The following is a 14,938-nucleotide window of genomic DNA, read 5'->3' on the forward strand; positions in this document are numbered from 1 at the left end:
AGGGAAAAGATGGAGAGGGGAGCAGTGGTCTTTTGTGGCTTCATAATTTCCAGAAACTTTACATCTCGTGTCTAGATTAATACACTGCAAACTTGAGCACTGGGCTGTTCTTCCCCATTATGAAACCATTTAGGAAGAATTTAAATAGCCCTGGTCCTCATGCCAATGTTTGATATAGGTACCCACTGCTCACTTGCCTCGGTTACGAGAATTACCTACTTATTTCTGCTTTCTGCTTCCTGTCATTTAGCCAATTTTTAATCCATGAAAGGACCCACCGCCTGCTTATCCCATGACTTCCACACTTGGTCCGGAGCCTTTTAGAAACATAATGTTGACGGGATCACTTTTGTCCGTGCGCTTGTTAAGCCTGGCGAAGCAGAACTCCCGTTTGCAGTCATCACTCTGATTTTTCTCTGCAGGATCTGTTCATCCGTGTGTTTGAATAATTCTGTGTCTAACCCCGGCGTCTTGTTCTGTTTCAGGCTCATATTAAATTTCCTATGGACTACCCATATTCACCGCCTACCTTCAGGTTCCTGACCAAAATGTGGCATCCCAACATTTATGAGGTAAGAGCACACGTCTCCGTGTGTCCAAACATTTTTGAATAGTGTGAAGTAGCTTGCTTATTATTGCATCCAAAATCACCAGCTGTGGCAAACTAACAAGATTGACGCAAACAGTGTTCCGTCAAACACTCCTGACATATGATCATTTAGCCTCTGTTTAAAAAACCTCCGAAGAAGCAAACTCCACCACTCTCCAAGGCAGTGAATTCCACTGTCGAACAGCCCTGACAGGCTGTTCTTCCTAATGTTTAGGTGGAATCTCTTTTCCTGCACCTCGAACCCATTACTCTGTGTCCTAGTCTCTGAGGTAGCAGAAAAAAAGCTTGCTCCATCACCAACATGACATCCTTCAGATATCTAAACATGGCTATCATGTTCCCCCCTTAACCTTCAGTTCTCCAGACTAAACATCCCCAGCTTCCGAAGTCTTTCTTCACAGGGCAGTGATGGCGAACCTTTTCGAGACCGAGTGCCCAAATTACAACCCAAAACCCACTTATTTATTGCAAAGTGCCCCCATGGCAATTTAACCTGAATACTGAGGTTTTAGTTTAGGAAAAACGGTTGGCTCCGAGGCGTGCGTTACTCGGGAGTAAGCTTGGTGGTAGTTGGTGGCTTTGCTTTGAAGCAACTGTGCAGCTCTTCCAACAGATGAATCATGACCCTAGAAGGGTTTGCTCAGAAGCAAGGCCCATTGCCCAGAAGCAACTCCAGCTACTCCCAGGTAAAGCGATCGCTACTAGTTCTTTCACACATACATATGAAAATCAGTGGGGCTTCTCTTAACAGCTTTCGACAGGGTTACCTACACTGCTTCCCCAAAATTAGGTCTTAGGTTTAATGCTAATAATCGAGCTCAGTGGCCCGCCAGCCTAGATATGGGGGGGGGGGCGGGGTGATTCTGTTTGTGCGTGCCCACAGAGAGGGCTCTGAGTGCCACCTCTGGCACCCGTGCCAGAGGTTCGCCACCACTGTCATAGGGCATGGATTCCAGACCATTTACCATTTTGGTTGCCTTCCTTTGGACACGTTCCAGCTTGTCAATATCCTTCTTAAATTGTGGTGCCCAGAACTAAACACAGTACTCTAGCTGAGGTCTGATCAATGCAGAGTAGAGTGGTACAATTACTTCCCTTGATATAGACACTATACTCTTATTGATGCATCCCAGAATCGCATTGGCTTTCTTGGCCGTTGCATCACACTGCTGACTCATGTTCAGCTTGTGGTCTACTCCCAGATCCCTTTCACATGTACTGTTGTCAAGCCAGGTGTCACCCATCCTATACCTGTGCATTTCATTTTTTCTGCCTAAGTGTAGAATCTAACGTTTGTCTCTCGAAATTCATTTTGTTAGTTTTGGCCCAGCTCTCTATTCTGTTTTGAATCCGGACTCTGTCCTCCGGGGTTTCAGCCTTGTAGAGTGGCAGCAAGGTGCTGCCTCCACTGTATTGCTTTAGCCCCCCGCCCCCTTCCACACACACTGGATTCCTCCCAGCTGGGGAAACCAGCCAGAACACCATGGCTGCATTGGGGTCTCAGAGCAGGCTTTAAGAACATAAGAAGAACATAAGAACAAGCCAGCTGGATCAGACCAGAGTCCATCTAGTCCAGCTCTCTGCTACTTGCAGTGGCCCACCAGGTGCCTTTGGGAGCTCACGTGCAGGAGGTGAAAGCAATGGCCTTCTGCGGCTGTTGCTCCCGATCACCTGGTCTGTTAAGGCATTTGCAATCTCAGATCAAGGAGGATCAAGATTGGTAGCCATAAATCGACTTCTCCTCCATAAATCTGTCCAAGCCCCTTTTAATGCTATCCAGGTTAGTGGCCATCACCACCTCCTGTGGCAGCATATTCCAAACACCAATCACACGTTGCGTGGAGAAGTGTTTCCTTTGATTAGTCCTAATTCTTCCCCCCAGCATTTTCAATGGATGCCCCCTGGTTCTAGTATTGTGAAAAAGAGAGAAAAAATTCTCTCTGTCAACATTTTCTACCCCATGCATAATTTCATAGACTTCAATCCTATCCCTCCTCAGACGTCTCCTCTCCAAACTAAAGAGTCCCAAATGCTGCAGCCTCTCCTCATAAGGAAGGTGCTCCAGTCCCTCAATCATCCTCGTTGCCCTTCTCTGCACTTTTTCTATCTCTTCAATATCCTTTTTGAGATGTGGTGACCAGAACTGAACACAGCACTCCCAAGTGCGGTCGCACCACGGCTTTATATAAGGGCATGACAATCCTTGCAGTTTTATTCTCAACTCCTTTCCTAATGATCCCCAGCATAGAGTTTGCCTTTTTCACAGCTGCCATGCATTGAGTTGACATTCCCATGGAACTATCCACTAAGACTCCCAAATCCCTTTCCTGGTCTGTGACTGGTAGCACTGACCCCTGTAGCGTGTATGTGAAGTTTGGATTTTTTGACCCTTTGGGGCCTGGTGGGGCTCCTCTGCGTTTCTTCTTCGGCTGCTCAGCCTGTACAGCTGCTCTTTCTCCTGGGCATAGGGCAGGCTCGGGCCTGTAGCCCCGGTCGTGCAAAAAGGGACCGGGCCCCCATCAACCATTTGTCCTGCCCCTCCACTCCTGATGAGTCTTTTGAGTGCAAATTCTCTGTGTTAGAAAAGGAAGGAACTGAGCGAAAGAGGTGTGAATCCTGTCATAAATCTTCCAGTTGTGAATCCTCTATGCAATCGGCTAGAACAGAATTAGCAGTTAGCAGGGCTGATGTGTCCTAATTTAAAAGCCTTGGGGGGGGGGGGGCGGGGAGAAGGTGACGTAGGATGTGTGAAACTTTTTTGCAGTTTTCTAATTTTTGTAATCCTAGCCCTGTTGTATCGTTGAAGGCTTTTACAGCCGGAATCACTAGGGTGTTGTGGGTTTTCTGGGTTGTATGGCCGTGTTCCCGTAGTGTTTTCTCCTGACGTTTCGCCTGCATCTGTGGCTGGCATTTTCAGAGGATCTGGTCTGCCAGCCACAGATGCAGGCAAAATGTTAGAGGAGAAAATACTACTGGAACACAGCCATACAACCTGGAGAACTCACAACATCCTTATCCTATTGCATTGCTTATTAGATCCCTCATGCTATGCTATCTGGTTATGTTGCTTTATTCTATGCATGCTGCTTGAGTCTCAAATACAAAACTGGTAAATAAATAATAAAGCTCAAATAAATATTGTCGAAGGCTTTCATGGTCGGAATCACTTGGGTGCTGTGTGGTTTCCGGGCTGTATGGCCGTGTTCTAGCAGCATTCTCTCCTGACGTTTCGCCTGCATCTGTGGCTGGCATCTGAAGAACCGAAAACCACACAGCACCCAAACTCAAATAAATAAATAATGATGAGCTGACCCTCTTCCCCCCACTGTACTCATTTGCTCCCCGCCCCCCTGAAAATTTTCTGGCTATGGGCCTGGGCAGACTGGAGCCATGGATGAAAGCGGCACGTTCAGAAGGCTGCAAAACTGGAATTACTGAGCAAGACTCTCCTTCCCAGAGGCGGCACCAGGCATTCGGGGTGGCTCAGGCAACCATCGCTACGGAGCCCAATGCCAAAGCTGACTTCATGCCACAGTGCTTATTTATGCTTCCGACTGGGGACACATCAGTAATGGGTTCTGAATCACTTATGTGATGTTTTATGCCCTGGCGATCTGTTATGTTGTCAGGAGCCTCGGGCAGGGTCCCCGGAGAGGCGGCAGTGGCGTTTTCTGAAACACAGCTAGATTCGGATAGCGCCTTAGAGACCCACATTGTCAAATTCAAGATTCATATCTGACAAAAGGAACTTCGACTCTCGAGAGTGCCTGCCCTGGGAAACCCTTGATGGTTTCTAACTTGACTTCTGGACTCGATCCAGCTCTTCCACTGCAGACCAGCACAGCTGCCCTCCAACACAGTTTTCCCAAGAAAGTTGGGTTAGGCTGAGAGTGCAGACTGGCCCAAGTTGATAGTTCCATGGGAATGTCAACTCAATGCACGGCAGCTGTGAAAAAGGCAAACTCTATGCTGGGGATCATTAGGAAAGGAGTTGATAATAAAACTGCCAAGATTGTCATCCCCTTATATAAAGCAGTGATGCGACCACACTTGGAGTGCTGTGTTCAGTTCTGGTCGCCACATCTCAAAAAGGATATTGAAGAGATAGAAAAAGTGCAGAGAAGGGCAACGAGGATGATTGAGGGACTGAAGCACCTTCCTTATGAGGAGAGGCTGCAGCGTTTGGGACTCTTTAGTTTGGAGAGGAGACGTCTGAGGGGGGATATGATTGAAGTCTATAAAATTATGCATGGGGTAGACAATGTTGACAGAGAGAAATGTTTCTCTCTTTCTCACAATACTAGAACCAGGGGGAATACATTGAAAATGCTGGGGGGAAGAATTAGGACTAATCAAAGGAAACACTTCTTCATGCAACGTGTGACTGGTGTTTGGAATATGCTGCCACAGGAGGTGGTGATGGCCACTCACCTGGATAGCTTTAAAAGGGCTTGGACAGATTTATGGAGAAGAAGTCGATCTATGGCTACCAATCTTTATCCTCCTTGATCTGAGATTGCAAATGCCTTAGCAGACCAGGTGATCGGGAGCAGCAGCAGCAGCAGCAGGCCATTGCTTTCACCTCCTGCATGTGAGCTCCCAAAGGCACCTGGTGGGCCACTGCGAGTAGCAGAGAGCTGGACTAGATGGACTCTGGTCTGATCCAGCTGGCTTGTTCTTATGTTCTTATGTTCTTAAGGTCATCCAAACAGCTCCCAAGGCAGTGTGAGGATTCGAACCTGGTTGTCTCAGGCCTAACCCAACACTCTGACCTCTCTACCACTTTTGCTTCCAGCCTGACTTGCTGTCCCGTTTATGTCTGCCAGCATTTCCAGTCCTTTCCTGGCACTGAATAGAACAGCCCCTGGGTCAGGATGTCCGCGTGTGTTTGTTGGGGGTGGGGTGTCTGCACCTTGTGAGCCCCCTGTCGGTGGGATCCACACCTTTGTGCTCATTGGACCTGAAGGACCCTGTGCCATGTTTGGGCCTTGGTCCATTGTGGTGGCCACTTCAAGTACCTGGGCAACGGTCCTGAGAGAGTTCCTGTTAGTCCCTGATGGGCAGAGCCCCCCTTTGCAGCCCTAAGGCTGCCTAGCATGTGTCCATGTGGCAGATCCAGGAAATCTACTCGGGACTGCCTCCAGTGGGAAGACAGCAAAATTCAAAAGTGGGGGGGGGGCAGCAGAGCTGGAGCCCCTCTTGGCCCACTCACGGCCGTCCTCTTCCCGGAGAGCAGAGAGGTCTTTCGTGTGGCCGTCCGAAAGGTGCTTGTTTGAGAAGCCGAAATCCCAGCGCTTCTGTTTTTTGTTTCCTGATATTGCTCTGCTCTTTTTCCTGGCAAATTTGCCCCCCGTTCCCCAAGGCGTAGATTCCCTCTGGAATCCCACGGGCCCATCCTAGAAGAAAAAGGGGAATCCTCTTTGTTTGCATCGAATCTTCCCGGCGAGGAAGCTGGAATGGCCGTTTCCCCCCGTTTTCCCGAAAAGCTCTGGCTCCCCCTACTGGCGATCGGGTGTCCTAAACTGTCTCCCTGTTGCGGTCACAAAGGAGGTGGAAATCAAGCTGAGCAACTTTGAGTCTGGGAATGGGTAACCCTTTGTGAGGAGTGTTTTAATTTCATCTTCTTCCTGTCTTCCTGTGCTCCTCCAGTGGTCACAGATGTTTACTGTGGGATGGTTCCGGGGGTATCCTGGACCAGGGAAGGGGGAAATTCATCCTAGGGGAGCTGAATGTCAAGATCCTGTTAAGACTTGTGAACATTTCAACTCTTCCCTGAGTCTTACTTTGAGACTACGGGGTGGGCCGGGCGCAGGCGGCAACGTGGGAAGCTTGGCCTTGTTTTTCTTTGCGTTAGGCGCACAGTAACTTCCTCATCCGTTGGGCCAGCCAGGACCTGCCTTATCTCTAGTTTGCCATAAAGAAGAAGAAGAAGAAGAAGAAGAGTTTGGATTTATATCCCCCCTTTCTCTCCTGTAGGAGACTCAAAGGGGCTGACAATCTCCTTGCCCTTCCCCCCTCACAACAAACACCCTGTGAGGTAGGTGGGGCTGAGAGAGCTCCGAGAAGTTGTGACTAGCCCAAGGTCACCCAGCTGGCGTGTGTTGGAGTGCACAAGCTAATCTGAATTCCCCAGATAAGCCTCCACAGCTCAGGCGGCAGAGCGGGGAATCAAACCCGGTTCCTCCAGATTAGATACACCAGCTCTTAACCTCCTGCGCCACTGCTGCTAATCAAGGCAGGTACACAACAGGTACAGACAAAAAAGTTACACCAAGGCGTCCTTGAACTCACAGAGTGAGTAACATCGAAACCAATGATATATAAGATATGATTCTGTCTTTGTTTCCCCGTAACCACTCCAGATGTTCTCAATGTAATCCAACAGGCAAGCATAAAGTCTTATTTGGCTACAAAACCTCCAGATGTGGTTTCATTTCGATCATTCTTTCTCAAGCCAATCCGTAATGTATACATTCAAATATCAGTATATATAAATTCAATACATTCCACTTATTCTTACAGTCTGCAAAATCGAGAGCCCCCTCCCAGAGTTGTTACCGGGAAACAAAGACAGAATCGTATCTTATATATCATTGGTTTAGATCAGTGGTGGCGAACCTATGGCACGGGTGCCACAGGTGGCACTCAGAGCCCTCTCTGTGGGCACACACAAACAGAGTTGCCCCCCCCCCACACATCTAGGCTGGCCTGGGCCACATTAAACCTAAGACGTAGTTTTGGGGAAGCAGTGTAGGGGACCCTGTTAAGCGCTGCTAAACCTCACTGATTTTCATGCGAAGAAGTAAAGCGTGATCTTTTACCAGGGAGTAAGCTCGGTTGCTGGCAATGGGGCTTGCTTCTGAGTAAACCCTCCTAGGGTCGTGATTCACCCATTGGAAGAGTTGCACGGTTGCTTCAAAGCAAAGCCACCGACTACCACCAAGCTTACTCCCGAGTAACGCACATCTCGGAGCCAACCTATACTAAAACCTCAGTGTTCAGGTTAAATTGCTGTGTTGGCACTTTGCAATAAATAAGTGGGTTTTGGGTTGCAATTTGGGCACTCGGTCTCGAAAAGGTTCGCCACCCCTGGTTTAGATATTACTCACATGGTGAGTTTAAGGACACCGTGGTGTAACTTTTTGGGTCCTTTATCTCTAGTTTGGCCTTGAAGACTCCACACCGCTTGAGGACACTGTTAGTGATTTTACCCTGCTGGGATCCCGAGGGTGGGGTTTGGAGGAATGTTCGGGGAAAAGACGTTAACCAAGAAATGCTATATAGTGGAAGTCCATTCCCGCGGCGCCTGCTTGGGTGCTGTTTGTGATATCCTGACAGTGAACCTATTTTGGAGCTCAAGAGGCTGATTATTGCAGGGGTGAACCAATCCTGACACTGCGGTGGTCTGGAGTAGAAATTTGATTTGAGTCCAGGAGCACCTCAGAGACAGGCAAGTTTTTTGGGGGTGTGAGCTTTTGCGTGTCAAGAGAGCTTTGACTCTCAAAAGGTCATACCTCCAGAAGCGTAGCGCCAACAGGGACATCTGAGGCAGATAGTCCCAGGCGCTGCGGAGGCAGCGGCGCTGGGCAGGGAAACCCCCTCTGCCCAGTCCCTGGGGCAGAGGGGGGATGGTGGCCTCCAAATTTTCTGGGGGCCCCCTCGTGGATCCCCGTGCCGCACCATCAACCTGGAAGGCAAGGTAAGGGGTGGAGTGGGGGGTGGGGAAACTTGCAGGCCGTTCCAGGCGCAGATTTGCCCAGCTACGCCTCTGCATACCTCCCCAAAATCTCGGTCACTTGGGGACTCAAAGAGTATAAGGAAGAGCCTGATAGGGAATGAGGAGTGGGAAGTGTGTGTGTGTGTGGGGGGGGGGGGTGTAGCCCCCTGCTGTATTTTCAGGGGCCACTTGAATGTCTGGGTACCAGAAGCATGTGTTTCTGCACAACTTCATCTCCCGCCTGTCTTGATTTTCTTTTCTTCGAACAGAATGGAGATGTATGTATTTCAATCCTTCACCCACCCGTAGATGACCCCCAGAGCGGAGAGCTGCCGTCTGAAAGGTGGAACCCAACCCAGAATGTCAGGTAAGAGGATTCCGAGGCGAAGTCTCCGTGCAGAGGGGTCTCCCCACCCTCAGCCTGTGTGCGCGTTTTCTCAGTTACCAGCCTGAGGTGAGAAGATAATAGAACGAGACTCCGCAGTTCAGTATTTATTCACTAGCAGTAAAGCCCATTGTGCAAAACAATACAACAGGCCAGGGGCGTAACGAGGCAAACTGTAGCCATGGGCAAAACCTGAGTTGGACCCCATGGGCGGCCACTCCACCACGACCAAAAAAATTTTGCACCAGGACATTGGTGCCTGCAGGGGGTGCATTTGTAGACATATCAGCACTAAAATTTCAGCGTATCATCAGGAGACTGCCCTAATGATACCCCCCAGTTTTGGTGCAGTTTGGGTCAGGGGGGCCAAAGTTATGGACCCTCAAAACTGTAGCCCCCATCTCCTATTAGCTCCCATTGGAAACAATGGGGGATAGGGGCACCCCCTTTGGGAGTCCATAACTTTGGACTCCCTGAACCAAACCTCACCAAACTTGGGGGGTAGCATAAGGACAGTCTCCTGATGGTACGCTGAAATTTTGGTGCTGCTAGCCTAAAAACTGCGCCCCCTGCAGGCCAAAATGGAAAACCACTAAAAATTCCCAAAAACGAACCCAGCATTTTGATGCCCCCCACAAGGTGATGCCCTGGGCAGCTGCCCACCTTGCCCAATGGGCATTACGCCAGTGCAACAGACGTAGCAGGAAAGCCAGGATCTCTTCAAATCAGTCACCAACGTTGAAAGATTTCTTTGCACACAGTGTTTTCCTGTAAAGATTTTGTCAGAATTGGGAAGTAATTTGCCTTGGACAGTTTGAACTTTCGTCCGCAGGCAGGAGAAAACAGTATGGGTCTGTCCCCAGGTCTCTTCCACTGCTGTCGTAACGGGGCAAAGTAGAGGCTTCACCCACCCGCTTCGCCCTTTAGGCGTTCAGCGACGTTTTTGCATTGACGTAGCCTGCTATAATAGCATCATGTTTGGGGAGAAGAGGCACTTGGTTCAATCAAGCTGCGAACAGCGATGCTGTAAATCCATTGGCAACAGCCTCCCCTCCTGTTTGTAAACAAACTGCCAGAACGAGCGCCCTCGGTTCTCTGTGTCCCCTGCAGGTGTTGAGAAAGAGCTTTACTTGAGACCCTGAATGGCACACGTGCCGTCCACATCTCTCAAATGGGAACTGGAGGCCCGTCTTGTCCACTCACATAACGCACACACACACCCCGCTGAGTATTCAGAACGGAAAGGCACTGAAAACATGCATGTAAGAACATAGGAACATAAGAACTAGCCTGCTGGATCAGACCAGAGTCCATCTAGTCCAGCACTCTGCTACTCGCAGTGGCCCACCAGGTGCCTTCGGGAGCTCACCTGCAGGAGGTGAAAGAAATGGCCTTCTGCTGCTGCTGCTGTTCCCGAGCACCTGGTCTGCTAAGGCATTTGCAGTCTGAGATCAAGGAGGATCAAGATTGGTAGCCATAGATCGACTTCTGCTCCATAAATCTGTCCAAGCCCTTTTTAAAGCTATCCAGGTGAGTGGCCATCACCGCCTCCTGTGGCAGCATATTCCAAACACCAGTCACACGTTGCGTGAAGAAGTGTTTCCTTTGATTAGTCCTAATTCTTCCCCCCAGCATTTTCAGTGGATGCCCCCTGGTTCTAGTATTGTGAGAAAGAGAGAAAAATCTCTCTCTGTCAACATTTTCTACCCCATGCATAATTTTATAGACTTCAATCCTATCCCCCCTCAGACGTCTCCTCTCCAAACTAAAGAGTCCCAAACGCTGCAGCCTCTCCTCATAAGGAAGGTGCTCCACTCCTTCAATCATCCTCATTGCCCTTCACGTGTGCAAGCCTTCCTGTTTGGTGACACCAAGACTGGAAGAAGCAGGGGTCACGTAGCAGAGTTGGGGCAGTAGTGTTGGGGGAAGGGGGGGGCTGAAAACCCTGCTGCGGTCTGGGGAATTTGGCGAGCGTGCACAGAAGCGCTGTCCTTGGTTCCAGTTCTGTGCAGCCTCGTGTTAACTGCGGAGAAAGCGTGCTGGATTGGGGCCGTGCCTTTCAGTTGGCATGTGTCTCGTCTAAAAGCAACCGTTCCATGCCTTTCAAGACTCCCGTTCCCTGTCTTGTGTCTGTCTGCTGCCACACGCAACCAGGGGAATCCGGGAGACGGCACCACCAAACATTTCCTGGCTTATGTGTGTGGTTGCATTAGTTAGAGATCGTTAGAAGCAGTTCTTTCCCAGAAAGACACCTTCTCCTTAGTGGCGCTCCAACCTTGGAGAAGCTACACAGCCTGGGAACGCTTTTGCTTTTAGGGAGAGCTGTTAGAGCAGTGCTTTCCAACCTGTTCGACGTCACGGTACCCTTGACCTCACTCTTCATCTCTCACGGTACCTCTGCCATCCTCCCCCCACCCACTTTCCCGTCCCAGGGTGAAGGGAACCACGGGGTGGGGTGGTAGGAAGTGGCTGCTGACCAGGGGGCATCCATTGAAAATGCTGGGGGGAAGAATTAGGACTGATAAAAGGAAACGCTTCTTCACGCAACGTGTGATTGGTGTTTGGAATATGCTGCCACAGGAGGTGGTGATGGCCACTCACCTGGATAGCTTTAAAAAGGGCTTGGACAGATTGATGGAGGAGAAGTCGATCTATGGCTACCAATCTTGATCCTCCTTGATCTCAGATTGCAAATGCCTTAGCAGACCAGGTGCTCAGAAGCAGCGGCAGCAGAAGGCCATTGCGTTCACCTCCTGCAGGTGAGCTCCCCAAGGCACCTGGTGGGCCACTGCGAGTAGCAGAGTGCTGGACTAGATGGACTCTGGTCTGATCCAGCAGGCTTGTTCTTATGTACTTATGTTCTTTAGGCAGGCCCTGCCCCCTGGGCCAGCTCCGTATCCTTACTGATGCCGGCGGGAGACCCTACAAAAGTGGGGGGGGCTGGTAGCATTGCTGCGGTACCCCTGGGACATGCTCACGGCACCCCAGGGTACCACGGAACCCTGGTTGGGAATCGCTGTGTTAGAGGGAGGGGAATGTCATCTGCAGCAAAACTCCTGGGGTGTCCCTGTTCGGTTACTCTGATGCAGTAAATCGATTTCAGCGAACCGGATGATTATTGGGAGGAGGTCGGCCGGCACGACAAGGCCCCGTTAGAACAGCCGCCCAGCAGAAAGAGTATGTGAGAGAAGGAAATAAAAGATAAGAATGCGTGTGGCTTCTTCAGCCAGGCACTCCAATCTACCCGCTACCCTGTTTCCCCGAAAATAAGACATCCCCGGAGAATAAGACGTAGTAGAGGTTTTGCTGAAGTGCGAAATATAAGGCATCCCCCGAAAGTAAGACGTAGCAAAGTTTTTGTTTGGAAGCATGCCTGACGAACACAATACAGAAATATAAGACATCCCCTGAAAATAAGACATAGCGCATCTTTGGGAGCAAAAATTAATATAAGACACTGTCTTATTTTCGGGGAAACACGGTATTATCAGATTAGAATAAAGGCTCCGTGGATGTGTAATCTTGCGAATGTAATTTGTTACCAAAAGAGCAGCTTCCAGAAGGAGACTTCAGTTCTGCCCCTGAGAGACGGGGGTGGGGGGGAAGGGGTGGGACATGACGCCAGGCCCAAATGCCAGCCCCCAGGTGTGCCAGTCCTCAGCCTCTTCAGCCAGCGAGGTGTAGCGATTAAGAGCAGGTGCACTCTAATGTGGAGAACTGAGTTTGATTCCCCACTTTGCCACTTGAGCTGGGGAGGCTTATCTGGTGAACCAGATTAGCTTGTGCACTCCAGCACGTGCTAGCTGGGTGGCCTGGGGCGAGTCATGGTTCTCTCAGCACTCTCTCAGCCCCACCCACCTCACAGGGTGTTTGTTGTGAGGGGGGAAGGGGAAAGAGTTTGTAAGCCCCTTTGAGTCTCCTTACAGGAGAGAAAGGGGGGACATAAATCCAAACTCTTCTCCTTTTTCATTGGGTAAAAACTCTCCCCTGAACATGACCCAGAAGAGTTGTTGAGAGATGCTTCTGGCCCGCAAACCGTAGGAGGTGGGCCACGGGGGCCCAGCTTCATCCTGACTTGCCCTTCCCTGGGGAGGCCTGTGGCTCGCCTTCCGCCGCTTGTCTGCCTACTGACCCTGCTCCCCCCACCCCACAGCCCTAATGCTCTTCTCCTTGTGTGTCCCCCCCTCCCCCAGGACGATCTTGCTGAGCGTCATCTCCTTGCTTAACGAACCCAACACCTTTTCTCCGGCGAACGTGGACGCTTCGGTCATGTTCCGGAAATGGAGGGACAGCAAAGGGAAAGACAAAGAATACGCGGAGATCATTCGGTGAGTCCGAGAGTCGCTCAGCCAGCTTTTCCTTTCCTACATCATAGAGGCCGCAGAACAAAGTTAGAGAACATTAGGGGAATGAACTCCCCAACAGAAGGGATATGGGTGGAAATAATGGGCTCAAAACGTTACTTAGAAGAGGGAGGGGGGTGCCATCGCCTGCCTGATCAAACCCTTGAGGCTGATCTTGAGATGGAGAAGGAACTAAGGGAGGCAACAGAAGCAGATAGTGTTGTGAAATTGAGAGACTTCAGCTACGCTGACACGGACGAGGTAAACGTGCTGGGGTCGCGCTGTCGAAGTGAGATTCCTAGACGTTGTGACTGTCCGCAGGAGCAGCAGGTCACAGAGCCAGCCAGAGGGGTCGTGATCTTGCGCTTGGTTCTGAGTGGGGCTGACGACCTGGCGAGAGGTGGTTGCCTTCATTGGGAACTGTGACCGTAGCGCAATTAAGTTTGACCTTCTTGTCAGTGGAAAGTTATCCCTTACGGCCCAATACGCTGGTATTGGAGTTCAGGGGTCAGCCTTGTGTTGGCTGACTTCATTTCTCCAAGGCCAGGGACTGCAGGTGGCGCTGGGGGGAGAGAACTCCAGGCGTCATCCCTTAATTTGTGGGGTGCCGCAGAGGGCGATCCTCTCCCTGATGCTCTTCAACATCTACATGCACCCCCTGGCAGGTTTAGTCCGGAGTTTTGGGCTGCAGTGCCATCAATATGCAGATGACACGCAGCTCATGTTCATGATGGAAGGCCACCCGTTTTCGGCCCCTGATGCTCTCCAGCGTTGTTTAGACTCTGTTGCTGGTTGGTTGAGTGCAAGTCGGCTGAAGTTAAATCCTACAAAGACGGAGGCCCTGTGGCTGGGTCGGGGAGAGTGTCTGGAGCCCTTTGGCCTGCCTATGCTGCATGGTGAGGCGCTACAGCTTGCCTCATCGGCGAAAAGCCTGGGGGTGATTCTGGATCCGGCTTTGTCGCTGGAGGCCCAGGTCACCCGAGTAGCTCAGACGGCTTTTTACCATCTGCGGCAGGCACGGCAACTGGCCCCATACCTCTCCCGTTCTGACCTAGCGACAGTAATCCATGCAACGGTCACCTCCAGGTTAGACTACTGTAACTCACTCTGCGCAGGGTTGCCTTTAGCCATGATCCAGAAATTAAAACTCATTCAGAATGCGGCAGCCAGGCTGCTTACTGGCAGTTCGAGCAGGGATCGAATCACACCGATCCTATACCATCTGCACTGGCTGCTGATGGAGTTCCGGATTATGTTTAAAGTGTTGGTTTTGACCTTCAAAGCCGTTCGCGGTCTCGGACCTGCACGCCTGAGGGACCGCCTCTCCCCATATTGCCCCGGTAGGCCCCCCCCCCCCGGCTCCTCGGAGGAGGACCTACTCGTGATCCCTGGTCCAAAAATGATCAGGCTGGCCTCCACGAGGGGCAGGGCCTTTTCAGCCCTGGCCCCTACCTGGTGGAATAGGCTCCCTAGGGAGATCAGGGCCTTGCGGGACTTACAGAGTTTCCGCAGGGCCTGCAAGACGGACCTGTTCCGCCAGGCGTTTGGCCAGCCTGGTTAAAAATACATCTACCGTGTCATCTGGCCTCCCGTGGGCACAAAAAGAGGGGAGGGGGGCAGCCGGACACCATCCAGATTTTTAAATGGGTTCTGTTTTTATATAACTGATATTTAAATTATGTTTTAAGGTATGTTTTAACCTTGTTGTGAACCGCCCTGAGCCCTCAGGGGGAGGGCGGTATACAAGACAAATAAATAAATAAAGGTGTAGCATTTGATTGCAGAAGAGGGACCTTCACAACACTGAAGGGAATAATTAAAAGGAAGCTGGGAAGGAAACGGGGGTGGGGGGAGGCCTGCGGGGCCTGTTGTTAGCCCTCAAG

At 50.7% G+C, this 14,938-nt stretch overlaps 1 protein-coding gene across 1 annotated transcript in view; it reads left to right on the plus strand.

Annotated features, from left to right (window-relative positions):
* UBE2R2 (ubiquitin conjugating enzyme E2 R2) overlaps positions 1-14,938 on the plus strand; it is an 80,493-nt gene that overhangs the window by 61,892 nt on the left and 3,663 nt on the right. Inside the window, exons 2-4 of the mRNA XM_048504219.1 lie at positions 486-572; positions 8,597-8,694; positions 12,906-13,040. Of these exons, the coding sequence (XP_048360176.1) occupies positions 486-572; positions 8,597-8,694; positions 12,906-13,040 (320 nt within the window). The remainder of the gene's footprint in view (positions 1-485; positions 573-8,596; positions 8,695-12,905; positions 13,041-14,938) is intronic.

Source organism: Sphaerodactylus townsendi, linkage group LG07 (genome assembly GCF_021028975.2).
Source record: "Sphaerodactylus townsendi isolate TG3544 linkage group LG07, MPM_Stown_v2.3, whole genome shotgun sequence".
In the NCBI taxonomy this organism is placed as follows: Eukaryota; Metazoa; Chordata; class Lepidosauria; order Squamata; family Sphaerodactylidae; genus Sphaerodactylus; species Sphaerodactylus townsendi.